Below are 23,566 nucleotides of genomic sequence, written 5' to 3' on the forward strand. Positions count from 1 at the left end.
TACTTTTTATGATTTGTATATATTCTAGTACAGAAAAAATATATATACACATTATTTTACATAAAATAGTTTACGTATGTATATAAATAAATAAAATTATAAATTTGAAAAAATTTTATTTATTTTTACTTGTTTTTATATTTCTTATTTTTTTTTTTGTTATCATCATTGTCAAATCGAAAAGTATAATATATACTAATTAAAAAGTGATATATATATATATATATATTGTATGTATATACATGTATATATATGCATACTAAATTTATTATAGTTAAATTTATTAATATACATGCATATTTATTAAATTATAATTTACAAAATATGAGGAAATTATATTATATTCTAATTTTAAGTGCTCAACATTTTATATACCTAAGTAAATGTGGGAAACTTACAAAAAAGGGAGCAAATCCCCAGGATAATTTATTAGATAATGGAAAAGCAGTAGAACGAAGTCAAACTATACAAAACCCTTGGAGAGAGTACATGAAAAAATATGATATACAAAATAATCATGCTTCAGGTATAAGAGTTGATTTAGGTGGAGATGCAGAATTTAAAGATAAAACATATAGATTACCTATAGGAAAATGCCCAGTTTTCGGAAAAGGTATAACTATAGAGAATTCTAATAAAAGCTTTCTAGATAGTGTAGCTGTTGGGAATGAAAAAGTAAAATCAGGAGGATTTGCTTTTCCAAAATTTCCAAATGGTGAACATATTTCTCCCTTATCTTTAGAAGTATTAAGGGTACAATACAATCATATTGATGAACTTAAAAATTTAAATCCAATATCTTTATGTTCTAAGCATGCATCTAATATTCGTCCAGATGGTGATTTAAATTCAGAATATAGATATCCATCTGTTTATGATATTGAAAACAATATTTGTTATGTATTGTATATATCAGCGCAAGAAAATATGGGTCCTAGATATTGTGATAGTAATAAAAATAATGAAAATGCTTTGTTTTGTTTCAAACCGGAAAAGTTAGAAAAATATAAAAACTTGGTATACTTAACCAGGGACTTGAGAGATGATTGGGAAGAGTATTGTCCTCGTAAAAGTTTAGGAAACTCTAAATTTGGTTTATGGGTAGATGGAATATGTGAAGAAATACCCTTAACACATTCATATGACGCCGATAATATCATGAAATGTAATGAACTTGTTTTTCAATCTAGTGCTTGTGATCAGCCGAGAATTTATGAAGAAGAATTTAGTGATTACGAAAAATTATCACAAGGAATAAAAAACGGAAATGTAAATGCTATTCGTAATGTATTTTTTCCAAAAGGAGCTTTTGAATCTGATAGATATAAAAGTAACGGAAAAGGTTATAATTGGGCTAATTATGATACAGTAAATAAGAAGTGTTATATTTTTAATGTAAAACCTACATGCTTAATTAACGATAAAAATTATATCGCTACTACTGCTTTATCTCATCCAACTGAAATGGAAAATAATTTTCCTTGTGAAATTTATAAAGAAGCAATAGAAAAAGAAATAGGAATTCAATCTAAAAAGATGGAATTACAAAGTAATGAAAAATTAATTTTACCAAGAATATTTATATCTAATGATAAAGAAAGCTTAAAATGTCCATGCACTCCTGAAGAAGTAGTTAATTCAACTTGTAGATTCTTTGTCTGCAGATGTATTGAAAGAATGGAAGAATTAACAAAAAATAATGAGACGAAATTAAAAGATGAATATGTCACTAGCGATCCTAGTAGTGGAAATAAAAAAACGATGTTTATCATTGCAACTATTGTAGCTCTTGTCTTATTAGCAGCAGCATTTCTCATTTACTTTTATAGAAAAAAAAAATCAGATGACAAATTTGAAAAAATGGAGCAAACAGACGCTTACGGTAAATCAAATGAAAGGAAAGATGAACTGTTAGATCCTGAAGCATCCTTCTGGGGAGAAGAAAAAAGAGGATCTCATACTACTCCAGTTTTAATGGAAAAACCATATTATTAAAGATAATGAAATAAAATAGTTTGTAAATTAAATAAAATGAATTAGAATATTAATTGAATTGGATTATGTTCAATAAGATAAAATAAAAATTAATTAAAAATTATTGGTTTTTATAATTAATATACAAATTATGTAAGCATATAGTGTTTAATTAAAGTATAAATGAATTGTTTTTCAAAAAATATATATATATAAAAAAAAAAAATACATCTAAAATTATCTCCCAGGGGCATTTAAAAATATAAATATTATTTCTATAAATTGATTTATTTGTATTATTGTTATAATAACATATTTGAAAGAATATTCTCTTTTATATACGTTTTAAATATATTTAATACCTTTGTGCTATCTTATTTTTCTCCTTTTCTATTATTTTGTTTTAATTTTAAAATATATTTCATTAAATATTATTTTGGAAATATATATATAAATTTAACTTTCATATTTGAAAGGAATAAGGAATCAAAATTAAAAATTTTCTTTTTTATTTTTTTGAAAATAAATGATGATGGTACATTTAATTGTTCATCATATATCTGACATACTATATATTTTATAATTCATAATTTGCTGATGTTTCTTTAAAATTTTATATTTTTTTTCTTAAATTCATAATTTCTTTTAAATTGCATTTTTTTTAGTATAAATATTTTTCAACTATTTATTTTTTACCTTTATGTGATATTGTTTTATATGTATGCCAAATCATATTACTTTTTTTTTTTCAATTCTATATTACTAAAAACTTTTATTTTTATTATATTTTATTATTATTTTTTTTATTTCCTTTAGCCTTTTTAACATTATTTTCTATTATATATTATGAATTGTTCCTTTTTTTTTTTTGTTTTTCATTTTGATTTGTTTTATTATTTCTTACTTTATTTTATTTTATTTTATTTTTTTTTTAATAAAAAAAGTATATTATTTAAAGAAGATAAAAAAACCTTATGTTTAAACTTAAAATATTATATTACAATATATAAAGAATATTATATTGTTTCTGTTAAATTACAAGGAAAATATGATCCTACATTAATTATTATGTTATAAAAAAAAAATTAGAAAAATATTTTACTTTTACCTTAAAAATATTATAATTTTTTTATAAAAGTTTTTTTTATTTGTTCTTATTTATTTTTTTTTTAAAGTAACGGTCTTATAATTTTTAAATCTTAAAATACAATAAATAAACGAGAGTAAAAATGAAAAATTATAAAAAAGGAAAATTTGTATGATCCCAAATATTAATATTTTTATTAACATTTTTTCATATATGAAGCCAAAAGTAAATAACAACAAAAAAAAAAAAAAAAAAAATTAAAAGAATAGAAGAATATGATTTATGCTCATAAATGAAAAAATGCTTGCAAATTATAATGAAATAAAAAAATTATTTAATTATTATATTAGAGAATATTATTATCAAAAATCAAAAGGTACATATTTTGTTTATATTAAGAAACCAGGATTATTGTTTACTTCTTTAAAGTTTTATAAAAGAAAAAAAACATATTTTCCAAATATATATGATTGGTATTTTGATAATTTAAGTGATTTAAAACAAAACAAAGACATATTAAATTATGAAAATTATTACAATATAAAAAATATATATTCTTATAAAATAAATAAAGAAAAAATTAAAACAGAAAATTATGTTGAAACTAATAATATATATATAAATGATTCAGAGGAAAATTTAAAAAACATATATAAAACTAGTAATTTATACTTTAATATAAATCCAGTTTATTTATCTAAAATATGTTTATATGACTTAAATGATTATAATATTTTATTTTCAAATAATTATTATGATGCATTTATACACTTTTATTATAGTATTATATCATATAAAATTAATCTAAATGATATTCGAATTTTTCCAAATCTAAAAATATTAATTGGACATATTAAAAATTTAAGCAACATAATAAATGATGAATTAATAAAGAATACTTATTTCTATTTAATTAAACAAAAAAAAGTTTATGATGAAAAATATCTTTACAATATTTTTTTAAGTATATATACTATTATGCTAGACAATTCCCCTTTTTACTTATTTGTAGATAATAAAGAACAATTTATAAATATTCTTAATTTCATAAATAAAGTAAAATAAAAAAATTTATATATATAAAGAAATAATAATAATTATAATAAAGAAATTTTAAAAAAATATATATTTTTTTTTATAGGATGATATTAAAAATATGTTTGAAAGCGTCATACCTTTTCCATATTATTTAGTTGTAGATAATAGTGTAAATATATATAATTTACAAAGTTTTAATATTTTTTTAAAAAAAATTTTAAACGAAAATAAGAAAAACATTTTTTCTAGTGAAAAAAAAAGAAATATTTTTGTTTGTCCTGAAAACAACTTAAATCCATTTAGCTATAATACTAACAATAATAGTTATATTAATAGTAATACTATAAGTTGTAATAACATTAGCGGTAATCATATTAATAGTAATAACATCAGTAGTAGTCATATTAATAGAAATAATATCAATAATAGTAATGTCAGTAGTAATAATATTAATAGTAATAATAAAGATAAATATATTCATGAACAAACTAAATATAATTGTGAAAATGAAAAAATTTCAGAAAGAAGAATGTCAAATGCAAAAAATGAAAAAATATATTTTTTTAAATTAATAAAAATTTTTGTTACGAAGCCAAATTATCGTTTTAAAGAAAAAAAATAGAAAAAAAAAAAATTACATATTTTTTAATATTATTTTATATATCTTATATGTAATGTGCTTATGTATACATTTTTAATTTGCTTTAAATGAATTATATATATAAACAATATTTTAAATAAATCAATTCAAGAATTTAAAAAAATATATATTGTTTTTTTTATAATTTGTATCATACATTCAATATTTAATTTGTAAATGTTTCTCTAACTGGTTTATTTCATAATTAGAATACTGATCTATATCTTTAACAGTTTGAGCATATATAATATTTTTCGTCTCATTATAAATTATATCATAATTTGATAAAGAGTTGAGGAAATAAAATATTTGATATTTGTTTAATAAGCATAAACTATTATTTATTTGATTGAAAATATATGAAAACAATTTTTTGTTATATTTTATATAAGAAAATATTTCTAACACTTGTAGCAGATGATTATTATTCATTATTTCTTTATTTAGTAATAAATAATTTATTATCTGTTCAATTAATGAATATATTTTTTCCTGTAAAATATTCATAGTACTCTTTTCTCCAATCAATTTGTTATCTCTATCAGAATTTATATGAATATAAAAAGAATTAAAATTAGTTAAAAACGATTTGCCTTTCAAAAAAAAAATACAAGAATTTAATAAAATAATTAATGTACTAATATCTTTATACATTTTATTTTTCAAAAATAGAACTGGGAAATATGTAAAGAAATCAGTCACGAAGTGATTTGACATACTATATAAGTGAATTAGTAAACAATAGTTACTAAAACTCATTTTTTCAACATTATATTTATTTAATATTATATTTAAAAAATAATTTAAAAATGATTCACTTATATTGTATGACAATAAAATATTTTCTTTAGTATCAACGATATAAGTAGTTTTTTTACTTTCTTCTTCAAATTTGTGTATATAATCATATTCTTCTACATTACCCCTTTTATTATATATATGATAGTCCTCTTTTTCATAATTACTTAGATAGTGTATAACAAAAGAAATATCGCGTTCTTTTTCAAAAATGTTGTTTTCTTTAATATTCATTAAATAATCGTTTATTAATTTAAAGTTCAGGTTGCTAATGTTTACTTTTTTTTTAATTTTATATAAACTTAATCCATTTAAAAAATGTACAATATATTTGTAACCATATTTTAATTGAAAAAAATTATGAAAAATATTTGATATTAATAAAACAGATATCATTTCGTAACCACCTTTTTCTTCTTGATTCAAATTATTTAACATTTTAAAATTATATATGTATAAACAAATATTCTTTAAAATGTTTTCTAATATAAAACTATTGTAATTAATTGTTAAATCAAATATTTTAAAATTTTTATTACTGAGTTCATAAGAATTGTCAATATCTAAATTTGATTTTGATTCTAGTTCTTTTTTTTCATAACTTGTGTTAATTGGGATTTTCTTGTTTAGATTTCTTTTACTTCTCCCGTATATTTTTCTAACATTTTCTTGAGTTTTTATTAAACTTTCATTTAATTTGTTATTTTTATATTCTTTAAATTCATATATTTGTAAATTCTTATTATTTACTATTGTCCGAAGTAATAAATGATTGAAGTAAATTTTTTTTTTCAAAGATTTCAAATCTTCCTTTATCCTTACATTATTGCATATATTTCTTATAATTTTTTGTGGATCTATATGACTTATATTATTAATTATTTGTATATTTATATTATCCAAATCATCTTTCTTTACTTCTTTATTTTTATTTAGCAATTTAATTATTTCTGGAATTTTCAATCGATGCACATTTATTTTTCTTTCATTTTGTAACAAAAAATATAACGATTTTGTTAAATTAATCATTCAAAACAAATATTTATTTTTAATTAAAGAAATGGTAACTTAAAATTAAAAAAATATGATTTAAGTAATAGAAGTTAAATCTTATTATGATAATTATAATAAAATTTTGTCATATTGTTTTAATGAATATTAATTTTAATCCATATTTTTAAACTAATTAAAAATATAAATATATATATGTTTTTAATTTATAAATATACAAATAAATAATTCTTAAAAACTACTGTTTTGTTTTAATAATTATAAAAAAAAAAAAAAAAAATAGAATAAAAATAAAAATAAATTCGAATATATTTTTATATCTACAAAAATAATTTTCGGAATTTATAATTTTTTACTTTATTAATTTAAAAAAAAAAAAAAAATAGAAAAAATAAAATTTTATTTATATATTTGCAAAAAATCCTAGATGGTTTATTTAAAAAAAAAAAAAAAATAAGAGATATGGCTATATTAGAGAACTATGAATTAAAAAAATTAATTATAAAAAAAAATGAATAAAGTAGTCGAAAGTAATTTACCTGAAGATAATGAATATAAAGAAGAATGTATATTTACATCAATTGATATTTTTAGTGGCCCATATAATTATTTAAATTTTTATTTCATATGTGAAATACTATTTAATGATTTTAGTTTTATTTCTCCTTATCACTGCTATTTTTTTTTAAGAAATCAATTTGATAATCTAAAAGATGTTGAAACTAATTTTCTGAAAAATACAAATTGTAACACTTGTGAAAGTGATCCTTTAAATATAATAAATGAAAAAAAGGCAATTGAATTATTTCAAAATGAAAATGTAATTTATTATTGTGAAAATGAAATGACAGATTTAAAGAGAAAAGAATTTGAGAATATTATTGATATTATAAATAAATTAACTATACCTGATTTAATTGAGATATCTGTATATTTTAATGAGGTAGATTATAAATAAATTTACTAAGAATATATTTTTTTTTTTTTTTTTTTCAATAGCAATTTCATTCTTTTAATTTTGTCTATTTTTTGTGATATTTTCCATTTTTATTGTAATTTTTTTTTTTCTTTTTTTGTTATTTGTAGAATCCCAATTGGTCAAAGAATAAGTTGATATGGATGGATATGATACAAAGAGATAAATTTAGAAGATACGAAAAAATGAGAGAAAATTTAAAAGAGACAGGTAAACGTGAAATCATTTATAAGGTAAATACTGAAGAAATAGAAAGAATGAAAAATAAGAAGATGATAAAAGATTTTTTATTTTTTGGTGTTTATGAAAATAAAGGGCAAAATAATTTAGGTAGAATTTATATGAATATACGAAATGATTTATTAAAAAATAATGAAATTTATACATGGCTTTTAACTAATTGTAATATGCAAACAGATGAAAATTTACTAGCAGACATATTTATTGAAGAAACATATTTAGAAAAAAAATTAATTGATAGTAGTGTTATATATAATGATAAACTAATTGAAAAAACCAAAAAAGAGCTTTCAGGAAATATAAATTATACAAGTAATTGCTATTCAGTTGAGGAAAAAACAAAAAAATATTGCTTCGAAAAAAAGGAATTTATATCATTTGGTAAAAATGAAAAAAATGATATTATTTGTTTGAATCCGTCTATTTCAAGATTTCATTGTGTATTATATATTTGTAAAGATTATCATGTTTATCTAATAGATGTTGGTTCTAAATCTAAAACAAAATTAAACGATAATGTTTGCGAAATTCACAAAAAATATAAAATTTCAAATAATGATATGATTAGTCTAGGGGTATCCAAGAGAACGTATAAAATAAACATAAATATTGAAAAAGTTTTATCATATTTAGATAAAAAAAAAAGTGAAATAAATAAAAAAATGAAAATTATAAATGAAGAAATTGAAAATCCCTTAAAATGTAAAAATTTTTTAAAATTAAAAGTTTCTAATATATATTACAAATGCAATGAAAACGATATCTTGGATTTTTTTAAAAACTGTGGTCAAATAAAAAAAATACAAATGTATAATGTGCATTCTAAGAATTATTTTAATAATTCAAAAAAACCTAGATTTTTAAAAGAAGCATTAATAGAAGTTTACGACAAAGAAACTTCTTCGAAAATTATGCAAAATAATGAATGTTTTTTATATGGAAGAAAAATTTACATAACTTATCAGCCTATACAAAGTAATGATCATGATTCAACTTTTAAAAAAAATCCAAATTATAGCATTGAAATAACATGTAAAAATAGTAAATATAAAGGAGAAAAAATTATCATACCTAATGAAAAATATAATCATAGTAAAAATAAAAATGAAAAAATTTATGATGAAAAAAATAAGGACAAAAAAATAAATAGAGAAAAGAGTCAGTATAAAAAATTTAGAAGTGAAAGATATTATAAAAATAAGATAAAAAATAATAAAACATATAAAAAAAGAAGTGCATCTAGGAAAACCTTAAACAGTGAAAATGAAAGTAGAAGTGAAAGTATGAGTAAAAGAGAAAGTGAAAGTAAAAGCGAAAATGAAATAAGTGAAAAAGAAAGTGAACATTTTATAAATGTTCAAAAATATAAAAAAAAATATATGGATAAAAAAAATCAAAACATTAGTGTTAATAAAAGAAAGGAAAATAGATATTCAACCTCTAGTTCTCTTAGGACTTTTTATAGTGAAAGTAGTAGCTCTTATGAGAAATGCATAAAGAGCAAAAAAGAAAAACAAAAAAAAGGTAAAAAATATAAGAGAAATAATTCTGAAAGTAGAGAAATAAAAAAGAGAAAAAAAGCTGAAATCTCATTTTAATGCCTATGATGGATTCATAGAACTGTAATAGCATGAATAATCTAAGAAAAACTAGAAATGAATATACATAAAAAAAAAAAAAAATTTAATCAAAAATATAATCTTAGCAGATATTTAATTATTATGTAAATTAAAGTATTTAATATTTTATATATATATATATATATTTAAATCAGAAAAATAATTACAGTGATATTAAAAATTACTCTATTAAATGTATATGAGAAAAAATCAATTATTAAAATAAAGAAAAAAAAAAATAAATACATTATTAAATATAGTTTACTTACTATGAAGTAAAAGATAGATCAATGAAGTTGTATCATTATAGACAATATTAAAAAAAAATTAAAGTTCATTTATATATATTTATATATTCTTTTATTCACATTTATTGTTTTGTTTAAGATACAAATGTAATTTTACAAGAAAATTTTCATAAAATATACAAATCTTTTTGTAAATAAAAAATATAATAGATCAATGGATTTCAATTTAGTGCATGATATCTATTATTTTATTAAGATAATTATTGACCAAAAATTGTTAAATGATCAGATTAACAAAGAATATAGCAATATGTTATAGAAATAAAATTTTTATAGTATTTATATAATTGTTTGGTAGAAATAAGGGAAAATAATATTCCTTATATTTTTATTTCACAACTATGAATAATACATTATTATTTCGAAGAAATTATTTTATGATTATATATGAAAAAACTTTTTTTTTTAGTTGTAAAAATATTTGCTACTTTTTTTAATAAAAATATGAAGGTGTAATGAACTAATTTTTTAATTTAAATAAATATTAAATAAGTCATTGTAAGAATAAATTTTAATATAATCATTTGAAATTTCTCAAAATTTTTATATAAGTTTTATATTTAATGAATTATGAAATTTTAAATTTTTAAAAATGTCTTATTAGAAGTACAATAAAGTTAATGTGCTGATAATTGTTTTTTTCTTTTTTTTTTATATAATTTTAATGTTTCAATTAATGATAAAAATATAAATGAAATACATTTGTATTTTTATTTTTTTTATTTTATTATTATATTTTTTTTTCTTAAAATAAAGGTTATTTTAATTGCTATTATTTTTTCATTCCTTAGAGGTATTAGAAAATAAAAAAAATATAAAATAATCAAAAGAGTATGTCTTAAAGAAAATAAAGAAATATCTCGTTAAAAATTTAGAAAAAAAAAATATTTAAAAAATTTACTGTAACTGTTATATTCCAACTTTTTGCATATGGACTTGAAAAAATTTACAACTATATAAATGTTTTAATAAAGAATATTTAGTGCATTAGTAAAAAAAAAAAAAAAAATAAAATAATTTGTACATTATTTGTATACATATTTATGAGAATTATCAGAATACTAGAGCAGGGATCTATTTTATTATATTTTTTCTTTTTTCTTTTTTTTTTTTTTATTTTAATATTTTTTATAATTTTTATTTTTTTTTTTTTTTTTTTTTTTTTTATGCATGTGAGATATATTGTTTGAAAAAAGAGAAAGATTAAGGTATATTTGTATTAATTTTATTAATGTAAAATTTTCTTTCATATATATATTTAAATATCAATACAAATTTGTTTTTAATTTTGGATGAATAAATTATTATTTTTTTATATATTTTCTTTTGTTTTTTTTCACAAAAAAATTTTTTGTTCATACCGCATACGTAAAATAAAGAGTAAATCTTTCTGCACATTAAAAGAACTAATATTTTTAAAAATAATGAATTCCAATGATAAAAAAGTAATTATTGAAATGGCTTCAAAAAGCACAACAAAAAATAATAATGTTTATTTATCATTAAATAATTATGCTAAAAAATTAAAAGAAGAATATTCTAGTACAAAATTGATAAAGAATAATGTTTTAAGCATTTTCAGTTATTCTTTAAAATATATGGATAAAAAAGGTTTAAACAAATGGTTGAGAAATAATATAAAGGCCCCATTTTACGATACATTTATTCCTAAAAATAAACCATTTGCATATATCAGATTTAAAAGCTTTGAAGATTTAAAAATATTTGAAAAAATGATAGAAAATAAGCATTTTCATAAGAATGACAGCATGTCAATTATTAAAATAAATAAATCATCAAAATATTCGCAGAAAAGAAAATTCAATGAAAATATTGATTATATGAATGAAACAAAGAAATTAAAAATTGAAAACCTTCATGAAAATGATAAAAGGGAAGATGAAAAAGAATTATTAGATTTACAGAGTATTATAAAAATAAACAAAGCACAAAAAAGTAAAAGTGTTGAAAATTATGTAACTCCTTTTTATAAATATTCATATGAAGACCAAATTAACATAAAACATAAATTTTTAAAAAAATGTAAAGATCAAATTTTAAATAATTTAAAGAGTAAATTTATGAAACAGAACTTATTATTTGGAGAAATTGAAACAGGTCTGCTTGATGAAGAAATGAATATGAGTTATAATAAAAATATTATTGATAATAATGATAATTTAGAAAAAAAAAATAAAAAAAATGAGACAAGCAGTGATAGTTGCTTTAATAAAACTATATTGAGTAATATAAAATCAAATAATAATAAAAATAGAGAAATAACAATTGATGAAAAAATGAAGTATTATGAATTTGAAATAGATAAACCATTATATCCTAATGAAAAAGGAACAAATGGCTATAGAAATAAGTGTGAATTTACTATAGCTCACGACGAAAACAATAATATAGAAATAGGTTTTGTTGTTGGAAAAATGAAAACAGATTTAAATGAGAACAATATAGATAAAAATGCAAATGAGGATAATAGTTGTAATTTTAGTGAAAATAACATAAGTAATAATGCATCTCCAATCAATGAATCACAAAGTACTAGACTTAGAAATAAAAAGCAAAAGCAGTCATACTATTTAAATCCTGTTGTTAATGGTGTTGATGATTGTATTCATATTCATCCTTGTATGAAAAAAGTTGTTCATGAAATGAAAAATATCATAAAAGATTCAAATTATCCAGTTTTTGATAGAGTTTATAAGACAGGTGAGAGAAATAACTATAAAAAAAAAAAAAAAATAATAAATAATATTTAAATATTTCTATATAACAAAAAGTTATAAATATTAAAATATATATGTATATTTTTTTTTTATTTCTAGGTATATGGAGATTACTTATAGTACGTTTAAATAGCAAGAAAGAGTTGATGATTACGGTCCAGACTTATACATTAGATCAAAAAAAAAAAAAAGAAATAAAGAAATTATTAATAAATAGATTAACTAAAAAAAAAGATGAACAATTCATGAGTTTTTGTGATTTTAAAGTAGTTTCTTTATATTTACAAGAACATGATAATTCAAATGATTCTACTGATCAGTCATTAAATGAACATTTGTGGGGGGAAGAATATTTAGAGGAAATTATTTTAAATAATCGTTTTTTATTAACACCATCTTGTTTTTTTCAAGTGAATCACTCTAGCTGCGAATTATTATATAAAAAAGTTATTGATTATATAAATATAAATAAAAAAAAAAAAAATTACATATTTGATTTATGTTGTGGAACAGGTACTATTAGCATTTGTGCTTCTAATGAAATAAAAGAAGAAGTAAATATTATTGGTATAGATATATGTGAAGGTAGTATTATTTGTGCGAATAAAAATGCAGAAATAAATAAAATTAAAAATTATAAATTTATTCAAGGAAGAGTTGAAGAATTGTTTGCAAATGAAATTAAGAATGTGAAAGAAGACGATTCCAATATAATAGTCATAGTAGACCCTCCTAGGAGTGGCTTGGCTAATAGTGTTATTAATATTTTAAGTGCACACCATTTTATAAATCAAATAATTTATGTTTCATGTAACCCTATAACTTTAATAAATAATGTAACAAATATCTTATTTCAAAATGAAAATTTAAAAATTAAAAATTTGGCTTTTGTTGATATGTTTCCTCATACATTCCATGTTGAATGTATCACAAATATTATAAAAATGTAAAAATAGTTGTAATATTGTAAAAAACAAAAAATTATTAAGCTTTAACTTATAATCATTAAAATTTTTACTGTTTTCGTAAACAATATTTTTTTATGAAAGTTTATTTTAAGTAATAATTTAAAAAAAAATTAAAAAAAAAAAAATATAAAAAATAAAAACAAAAAAATAATTGTAAAAAATATTTAAATATTCATCTTTTTAAAAACATTCATATAAATTTTTTGTTTAAAATTTATTTTATAAATAGAAATATTGTAGAAATTTTATTAAATATTATGCTTGGTCATTTATTTTTTTTTTTTTCTTGACACATTTATATTTTTTTTTATTTTTTTTTTTTTTTTCACAAATCAATAGAAATTTTTTTTTTTTTTTTTTTTTTTTTTTTTTAAAAATTAATAAAAATTTTTTTTTTTTTATTTTTTTTTTTTTTTTTTTTTTAATATTGTTCAAATAATGCATCAATAAAAAAAAATGTTTGTTCATCAAATTCAAAATTTTAACACAATTTTAATTTTAATATGTTTGCATATACATATATATATATATTCATTTTTTATTTGTATAACATATTACATAATAAACATCTAGGCAATGAATAAAAGGCCAAAAAAAAAAAAAAAAATTAATATTAAGTATTTATAGTGATTTTTTTTAAATGTTTTTTTAGAGTAATAAACTTTTTAGATATAAATAATTTCAAATCTTAAAAATTATTTAGTTTTATGTATGTTTTTCAAGTATGAATTTGTTTAATATTTTTTAAAATAAAAAAAAAAGTAATTAAAATTAAAATTTTATGAATTTAATAACTTACAACTATGTATTTTTGTCTTATATTTCTTTTCTACATTTTTTAATAAAATGAAAATATTAAGAATTCTTATATTGTATGTTTTCTTTTTTTTTTGCAATTCTGAGGATACATCAGTAAATAACTCAGATAAATTTTTAAATAAGAGTCTTATAGATGCTTTAAATTATAAATTTAATATAAATGATGTAATGGATATTTTTGAAAAAATATTCAAGGACAATTTTGATGATTTCAAAATTGAAGAACAAAATAATGACACAAAAAATTTAGAATTTAAAAAATTTCTTTTTAATAAATCTAATTATGATTTTTCATATGAGTCATTTAAAGAATACTGTAATTTTTTTTTTTTATTATTTAATTGAACAATTAAGATTGTATTGATTTTATGAGTTATATATATAATATACAATTTTCGTTACTTAGGTTTATGCATATGAAATTACGAAATGACGATTATTTTACCAACGATTTCACTTTTTTTTTTTTTTTTTTTTAGGTTTAAATGAAGTTATAAATAATGATAGATGTAAAAAATTAAATAAGCACAATATAGCTCAAATAACTAGTAAAATTAGTAGTAAATTTCAATCAAAATTCTACAAAGAAGTAAATGAAATAAAATATTACATCTTTGAGATTATAAAATTACTAAATAAAAATGACGAATTAAATAACAATATTAAAACTACATTTGATAAAATAAAAAATTCTAAAAGTGGAATAAATAAAGTTATGAGTAAAAAATACAATAATACAAGTTCAATAGTTAAATATTTTGAAGAAATTTCTTATAATTTTAAACATGAAAACAAAAATTTAAGCCTCTATGAAATGCTGGTAGAATATGGAAAAGAATTAAATAAAGTAGTTAAGGATGCACTGATTGAATATGTGCATAGGTATAGAAAAACAAAAAAATATCAAAAAAAAATTGAAGGTGATATAAATAGGAATGCTAAAATGTTATCAAAACTGCATAGAAAGATTATTTTAAGTATTTATTATATGATTTCAGATATGAATAAAACTAATAAAAAAATTAGTAAGTTCATAGATAAAAAGGTTAAAGAATATCATGAATGGGTAAATGAAGAAAATGCTAATTATGCTAAAAATATAAATAATTTGAAGCTACATGCAGATTTTAACTTGGAGGAACTTAATAAAGTTATTAATATTTCAAAAGAAAAACTTAAAAAAAATAATATATCCTTCATTAATATGAGTAAATATTTAACTTTTCAAGATACAAGCAAAACTATTATGTCTATTATGCACTTTCTGAATAATAAATACTCCAAAGATGTTAAAATTATTCTTTTATACAATGAAGAATACAATAATTTTAAGTTTAGTAATATTATGAAAACCCCAAAACAATGTTCATGTGAAATAAACACTAAATCAGTAGATAATTACAATTTTGATCATTTAAATTATATTGAATCTAATAAATATGAAAAGATATTAAAGTCTAATATCAACGAAAAAAATGATTTTAAACATATAGACAAAAAAAAAATAGAAAATATTATGAATGAAATATTTTTTTTAGATAAAGAAAATGATAATTGTTGGATAAAAGAAAAAGAGTTAATATATGATAAAGACAATATTTCATATAGTGACTTAAATACAAAAATACAAAAATATACTAATACGATGGAGGAGAATATTAATACAGTTAAAGATGATTTTCTTTTTAAACCCACTATAAAAAGACACGTACTTAGTTTAAGAAACTTGCTTAATAGTATCATTTTTAATTTTAATAAATATATATATTCATTCGAAAAAAAATTCGATGTACATAGTATATATGATAAATACGATGAAATAGCCAAAAATAAATTAAAAACTGATGAAAAGGATTCTAGTGAAAATGAAAACGAAGATGAAAACAAAAATAAAAAAAAAGATGAGAATGAAACTGAAAAAAAGACCGAAAATGAAAATGAAAAGAAAGAGGAAGGTGAAACTGAAAAAAAGATCGAAAATGAAAATGAAAATGATAATGAAAAAAAAGAGGAAGGTGAAACTGAAAAAAAGACCGAAAATGAAAATGAAAATGAAAATGCAAAGAAAGAGGAAGGTGAAACTGAAAAAAAGACTGAAAATGAAAATGAAAATGAAAAGAAAGAGGGAGGTGAAACTGAAAAAAAGACCGAAAATGAAAATGAAAAGAAAGAGGAAGGTGAAACTGAAAAAAATACCGAAAATGAAAATGAAAATGAAAAGAAAGAGGAAGGTGAAACTGAAAAAAAGATCGAAAATGAAAATGAAAATGAAAAGAAAGAGGGAGGTGAAACTGAAAAAAAGATCGAAAATGAAAATGAAAATGAAAAGAAAGAGGGAGGTGAAACTGAAAAAAAGACCGAAAATGAAAATGAAAATGAAAAGAAAGATGAAGGTGAAAATGAAAAAGAAGGTGAAGGTGAAAGTGAAAGTGAAAAAGAAATTTCAGGTGAAAATGAAGATGATGATGATGATGACGATGATGGTGATGACGATGATAGTGATGAAAATGATTATGAAGAAAATAAGGGTCGCAATAAATATAAAAATAATACATCAAAACGTGGGATTGGAATCATAAAGCATCTATGGAGAATACCAATTCTTAAAAATTTATATAATAATTATTATAAAAAAAAGGTTCAGAAATATACTAAAGATATAAAAGAAGTTCATATATGTGAAAAAAAAAATTTTAATTTAGGAAAATCATATAATAAATTCAATACATTAAATTATGAAGAATTAATAAAAGAAATTAGTGAAAATTTATTATATGCCGTACCGGATGTTGATTATATATTAGAAGCTTTAGAAATATTTAACAAAAAAAAAAAGTCAAAAAAAAAAAGAAACGTTTTCTATGAAGCATTTTATGGGGATAATTATTTTGTTACAAAATCAAAAGGATTTCATATTGAATCGTTTATTTATCCTTACTTTGAAGCTTTAAATATACAATTAAAAAAATTGAAAACTTGCTTTATGGAGAATTATTATGAATGCATGAAAAAATATGTTAGAGAAAATCTTTCAAAAAAAAAGTTAGATCAAAAAATTTTAATTGTTTATTTAGGAAAGTTTAAGGAAGAAATATTCAAACTACCAACATCAACAATTTCAGAAGATTTAAAAAAAGAGCATTTGAAACTATTCTTAGAAAATGAAGAAGAACATAATTGCTTTAATAATTTTTTAATTAAAAAATATAGAGACGAATATACTTTTTTTGAAAGTATCAAAGCTTACGTACTATTACATTCTAAATACAAAGATTTAAATAAGAATAATATTAATTTTAATTTTTATGTTTCTTATATTTTTAAAAAGGAAATACAGTTTATGCCCTTATCTTATTATTACGATTCAATAATTTACTGTAAAGTAGTTCTTGCTACATCTAAATACGGAAATCAAGAGATTGTTCCAATTGACGATGAAATAATAAAAGTTATTTTACTTCTTTCATTAGATAATAAAGAAAAAAATGTTCATTACTTAATTTTGTCAGAAGTTACAAGTGATACAAATTTTCCCTTATTAAAAAATAAAAGAGGAATTATTAAACTTTATAGAGTATCTTTTGAAAAACCTCATTTGCATTTAATAAACAAAAGATATAAAATTAAAACAACAAAAAAAATGAAAGTTATTTTAGAAAAAGAAGTAATTCTTAATAATAATACAAAAAAAGTAAAAGATTATATAGATACATTTTATGAAATTATGAATAAAATAATGGAAAATAATATCAACTTAGAATTAGTAGGTAAATCTTTTTTTGTTCATTTAAATACAATATGAGGAAAACATATCATAAACAATTTTATTTTTTTATTTTTGTTTGTGTTTAAAAAAAAAAAAAATTTTTTTTGTTAATGATTTTTATTAAGCTAATTCATTATATTATTTGCTATTTGAATTTATTATATTATTGGCTATTTGATAAGTGCAATATCAAATTTTTATGTTGCATTTCCCCCTTTTTTTACATTTGCTAATTTTTTTTAATAAAAATATTTCTTTTTAATTAAATTAAAGAAATATCATTTAAAATTTTACTTTTTTTTTTTTTTTTTTTTAAATACCTATATATATAATAATTATTTTGGTGTTTCACTTTTTTATTTTTTTCATATTATTTAAATATGATTATATAAAGAAATAAAAAATATATATAATGTTCTCATTAATTTAAAAACATTTAATTTGTAGACAATTCTTTTATAAAACATTTTTATCTTACAATTTAAAAAAAACAAAATTAAATAAATATATTTATTAAAATATCTTAAAAATCAATTTATTTTTATAAGAAACTTTTGCTACTTGTATGCTAATTATTCTTTTTTTATAAAGTTTATTAATCTTATGAAAATAAAAGGAATAGAAAAAAAATATATCAAAAATTATACTACTTCTAAATTAAATTAAACATAATATTAAAAATACTATTCAACGCGTTATTTACATATACATAGAAAAGAAAAATTAGAAAAAGGGTTTCCTATTACTTTATGAAATTTAGTCAATACTACATTATTTTATATACCTATTTAATTTGGAAAAATAAAATAAAATATTATGTATCTTTAAGTGATAATTATTTTATATATGCATATGTTTTTTATTATTAAAATTTACATAAGTATATCTCTTGTAAAAGAAATTATGGAAATATAGAAGAGGGTGAGAATATTTAGAATTTAAACATTTTTATTTTCATTGTTTTATGTATAAAAAATTTCAATTTATGAATTTATTTAGACTTTTTTATTTTTATTATTTTATTTTATTTATTTTTTTTTTTCTTTAAAATATATGATGCTCAGTTCATCTTTATCTTTTTTTATGATACATTTTTTTTTATTTTTTTTTGTACATATATATGGTGCTATAAATAATTGCATGCTGCAATTTTTTTGCTTTTCATAATGGATATTCTGATTTTTTTTTTTTTATTTAGAAAAAAATGTAAAATACAAAAAAAATTGATTAAAAAAAAAAAATATAATTTTTTATGATGTTGTATTAATCAAAAATTTATCATTTTTTCAAAAATTATCAAATATATGTTAAATAATTTAAATAATAATAGCGATTAAATTAAGGTAAATTGTATACACCCAATTTATTTTTTTTTTTTTTTTTAATGTAAAAAAAAAAAAAAATATATATTTTTAATATAGATAAAAATTTTGAATCTGTATAATTTATTTGTTTTTATTTATTTTTAATTTAATTTTTTCTTATTTTATCTTTTTATAATCAGTTATTATATTTATTCCATATTATTTTTATTTTTACTTTATATAATGTATTACATGAAAAAAAAGTTTTTTCATTTATGTAATTAGATAAAAAAATAATAAAAACCAGTGTCATTTAGCTTATTTTTTCTTTTCTTTTATTTTTTTTTTAAAAAGTATAAATATTTTTTGAAAACTCAAATTTATCTCACAAAATTTTTTTTTTTACAATAAAAGGTTTAAGCTTAAATTTACATAATTTATTCAAAAGAGGAATAAAAGAAATATATATATTTTTTTTTAATATAGATGTACATGCAATAAAACCCCCAAAAAAAAAAAGAGATTAAATATATTTTATATTATGTAAAAATAATAAAGAATTACAATAAAGAAACATTTTTCAAAATAAACTTAATTTCAGTTAATTTTTATACATTCTTGTTATAAAAGGATTTATATGTAAGTATATTAATAAAATATAATATGAAATAATAAAGTACATATAATAAGATATATATATATATATATATATATTATATAGAAATTTTTTTTTTTAAATTTATAAAAATATATAAATGAAAATACGTATTGAATGCATATAACAAAAAGATTAATATAAAAAAAAAAAAAAATAAATAAATAAATAAATAAATTCTTTTTGATACAAAAATATAGATAAGAAATATTATGAAATATTCTTTTTTATTTTAAAAGGTTTCATAATATACATATATATATAAATTTATTATAATTATTTAATTTTTTTTTTTATTAGTTAACTACAAATACTCATTTCCTTTTAAAAAGAGAAGATTAATTTTTTCATTTTTGAATATATAATGTTTGTAAATTTTGCATATTTAAAGATATTTATAAATATATATTAGTTCTATAATAAATTTAGATTATAAATTGTTTATATATATATGTACATATTTTCTTTTTTAGAGAATAGCAAAAATGGCGACATTTAATAAAAAAGGTATTGTAAAAATTTTTGAAAAATGTGTAAAGAATAATTTGTTAAAAGATAAAAGCCGTTATTTAAGTACAAGTAAAATAAATTACAATAGAGCATCAGGAGATATAATAGGTATCGATTTAGGTACAACAAATAGTTGTGTTGCAATAATGGAAGGAAAACAAGGTAAAGTTATTGAAAATTCAGAAGGTTTTAGAACAACTCCATCTGTCGTTGCTTTTACAAATGACAATCAAAGATTAGTTGGTATAGTCGCAAAAAGACAAGCAATAACTAATCCAGAAAATACCGTTTATGCAACAAAAAGGTTCATAGGAAGAAAATTTGATGAAGAAGCAACTAAAAAAGAACAAAAAAATTTACCATACAAAATTGTTAGAGCACCAAATGGAGATGCATGGATAGAAGCACAAGGAAAGAAATACTCACCAAGTCAAATAGGTGCATGTGTTTTAGAAAAAATGAAAGAAACTGCTGAAAATTACTTAGGAAGAAAAGTACACCAAGCTGTTATTACAGTTCCAGCTTATTTTAATGATTCACAAAGACAAGCAACTAAAGATGCAGGAAAAATTGCAGGGTTAGATGTTTTAAGAATTATAAATGAGCCAACAGCAGCTGCATTAGCTTTTGGTTTAGAAAAAAGTGATGGAAAAGTTATTGCTGTGTATGATTTAGGAGGAGGTACTTTTGATATCTCTATTTTAGAGATTTTAGGTGGTGTTTTTGAAGTAAAAGCTACTAATGGTAATACTTCATTAGGAGGAGAAGATTTTGACCAAAGAATATTAGAATATTTCATTTCAGAATTCAAAAAAAAAGAAAACATTGATTTAAAAAATGATAAATTAGCTCTACAAAGATTAAGAGAAGCAGCAGAAACAGCAAAAATAGAATTATCGAGTAAAACACAAACAGAGATTAATTTGCCATTTATAACAGCTAATCAAACAGGACCAAAGCATTTGCAAATTAAATTAACACGTGCTAAATTAGAAGAATTATGTCATGATTTATTAAAAGGGACTATAGAACCATGTGAAAAATGTATTAAAGATGCAAATGTAAAAAAAGATGAAATTAATGAAATAATTTTAGTTGGTGGTATGACAAGAATGCCAAAGGTATCTGAAACAGTAAAACAAATTTTTCAAACTAATCCATCAAAAAGTGTCAATCCAGATGAAGCAGTTGCTTTAGGTGCAGCGATACAAGGAGGTGTATTAAAGGGAGAAATAAAAGATTTGTTATTATTAGACGTTATTCCTTTATCTTTAGGAATAGAAACATTAGGAGGTGTTTTTACTAAATTAATTAACAGAAATACAACAATTCCAACAAAAAAATCACAAATATTTTCTACAGCAGCTGATAATCAAACGCAAGTTAGTATTAAAGTATATCAAGGAGAAAGAGAAATGGCTTGTGATAATAAGTTGTTAGGTTCTTTTGATTTAGTTGGTATTCCACCAGCTCCTAGGGGAGTTCCTCAAATTGAAGTTACATTTGATGTTGATGCTAATGCAATTATTAATATATCAGCTATTGATAAAATGACTAATAAAAAACAGCAAATCACTATTCAAAGTAGCGGTGGTTTAAGTAAGGAAGAAATTGAAAGAATGGTTCAAGAAGCTGAATTAAATAGAGAAAAAGATCAACAAAAGAAAAACTTAACTGATGCAAAAAATGAAGCAGAAACTTTAATATATAGTTCTGAAAAGCAACTAGATGATTTCAAAGATAAAATTTCAGATGCCGATAAAGATGACTTGAGACAAAAAATATCTACTTTAAGAGAAAAATTAGCTTCTGAAGATCTAGACGCAATTAAAGAGACAACTAAGCAATTACAAGAAAAATCATGGGCTATTTCACAAGAAATGTATAAAAATAATGCAAATCAAAATTCACAACAGGAACAACCAAAAAATGAAAATAAGACAGAAGAAAATAAAGACAATGCATAATAAAAAAGCGAAAAAAAAAAAAAAAAATAGAAATTTTATAAATATGTTTTTATAAATAAAAAATATAAGGAAATATATATAAAAAAAAAAAAAACTAATAAAATAGATAGTATGTACAATATAATTGAAAAGATAAATTTTAAAATTTGCACGTTTGTATTTATATTTTTAAGGATAGATATAACAATTATGAAAATGTAAAAAAAAAAAAAAAAATATATATATATATATATATATTTATATTTGCAAATATTGTATATAATATAAATTATATTAAATTAATGAATCTACATAAAAATTAGAAGAAATTAATTTATAAAAAGAACTTATAAATTATTTTTTAATTCTGTGAATTAATGATTTAATGCTATAAATTAATGTTTAATTAAATTTTAATTAAAATTTATATATATATATAGGAAAAAAAAAAAAAAAGTAAAAAACAATATATTTTTAATTATATATTTTATTTTATTTTTTTAAGGCATATTGCAAAATAAATTATATGTAAAATTGTATATAATTATTGCTTTCAAAAATATTAAGCATAATGCTTATTGTTAAAAAAAAGAAATGTATATTTTTTTTTAAATATTTACAACAAACGAAACTTTTTATTTTTTATTTATATATATATGTATATATACATTTTTATATAAAACATTTTATTACTTTACACTTTTTTTTTATTTTCCCTTTTAATTTATAAAATTCAAGATTCTTGAAATAAACAGAAAAGATGGTACATAAAACTAATGTGTTTTTTAAAAATTATTAAGTTCATTTTATTAGAAAATAACTGTACTAATTAGCGTTAAACGTTTTTTTTTTTTAAGTATTAATAAAATTTAACTTTTTTTTTAAGAAAAGCTTTTCTATAAAAAAGTTGCATATTTAAAATTAAAACAAACATTATTAATACATAATATATAACCTTATTGCTTTCCCCAATCTCATTTTTTACCATCTTAATAATTTTAAAATGTTGAGAAAGAATATGTTTAATTTCACTTTATCAAAATATATATTTTAAGTTGCACTTTTTAAATAAATATTTATTTTCATTTTTTAATAATAATAAAAAAAAATTCTTTTATTGCATATATTCCTTCATATAATGTATATGTATATGCATTAGATAAACAAGC

At 19.0% G+C, this 23,566-nt stretch overlaps 7 protein-coding genes across 7 annotated transcripts; 6 read left to right on the forward strand and 1 right to left on the reverse strand.

Moving 5' to 3' along the window:
* Nucleotides 1–324: 324 nt before the first annotated feature.
* AMA1 (apical membrane antigen 1, putative) lies at nt 325–1,995 on the forward strand (the record flags this gene model as incomplete). The annotated part of the gene is made up of 1 exon (XM_028676752.1): nt 325–1,995. The coding sequence occupies one exon, from the start codon at nt 325–327 to the stop codon at nt 1,993–1,995; it is 1,671 nt and encodes a 556-aa protein (XP_028533210.1).
* Nucleotides 1,996–3,361: 1,366 nt separating this feature from the next.
* Nucleotides 3,362–4,721, forward strand: PRELSG_0931000 (conserved Plasmodium protein, unknown function; the record flags this gene model as incomplete). Its single annotated transcript, XM_028676753.1, has 2 exons — nt 3,362–4,117; nt 4,203–4,721. The coding sequence occupies 2 exons, from the start codon at nt 3,362–3,364 to the stop codon at nt 4,719–4,721; spliced, it is 1,275 nt and encodes a 424-aa protein (XP_028533211.1).
* A 177-nt stretch (nt 4,722–4,898) lies between these two features.
* On the reverse strand, nt 4,899–6,566 carry PRELSG_0931100 (conserved Plasmodium protein, unknown function; the record flags this gene model as incomplete). The annotated part of the gene is made up of 1 exon (XM_028676754.1): nt 4,899–6,566. The coding sequence occupies one exon, from the start codon at nt 6,564–6,566 to the stop codon at nt 4,899–4,901; it is 1,668 nt and encodes a 555-aa protein (XP_028533212.1).
* Nucleotides 6,567–7,059: 493 nt separating this feature from the next.
* Nucleotides 7,060–9,362, forward strand: PRELSG_0931200 (conserved Plasmodium protein, unknown function; the record flags this gene model as incomplete). Its single annotated transcript, XM_028676755.1, has 2 exons — nt 7,060–7,491; nt 7,635–9,362. 2 exons carry the CDS (start codon nt 7,060–7,062, stop codon nt 9,360–9,362), a joined length of 2,160 nt encoding a protein of 719 aa, XP_028533213.1.
* A 1,621-nt stretch (nt 9,363–10,983) lies between these two features.
* PRELSG_0931300 (RNA (uracil-5-)methyltransferase, putative) lies at nt 10,984–13,379 on the forward strand (the record flags this gene model as incomplete). The annotated part of the gene is made up of 2 exons (XM_028676757.1): nt 10,984–12,412; nt 12,529–13,379. 2 exons carry the CDS (start codon nt 10,984–10,986, stop codon nt 13,377–13,379), a joined length of 2,280 nt encoding a protein of 759 aa, XP_028533214.1.
* Nucleotides 13,380–14,243: 864 nt separating this feature from the next.
* On the forward strand, nt 14,244–18,018 carry PRELSG_0931400 (conserved Plasmodium protein, unknown function; the record flags this gene model as incomplete). Its single annotated transcript, XM_028676758.1, has 2 exons — nt 14,244–14,532; nt 14,696–18,018. 2 exons carry the CDS (start codon nt 14,244–14,246, stop codon nt 18,016–18,018), a joined length of 3,612 nt encoding a protein of 1,203 aa, XP_028533215.1.
* A 2,408-nt stretch (nt 18,019–20,426) lies between these two features.
* On the forward strand, nt 20,427–22,418 carry HSP70-3 (heat shock protein 70, putative; the record flags this gene model as incomplete). The annotated part of the gene is made up of 1 exon (XM_028676759.1): nt 20,427–22,418. The coding sequence occupies one exon, from the start codon at nt 20,427–20,429 to the stop codon at nt 22,416–22,418; it is 1,992 nt and encodes a 663-aa protein (XP_028533216.1).
* Between the last annotated feature and the right edge of the window lie 1,148 nt (nt 22,419–23,566).

This window comes from Plasmodium relictum (assembly GCF_900005765.1).
Source record: "Plasmodium relictum strain SGS1 genome assembly, chromosome: 9".
Classification (NCBI taxonomy): domain Eukaryota; phylum Apicomplexa; class Aconoidasida; order Haemosporida; family Plasmodiidae; genus Plasmodium; species Plasmodium relictum.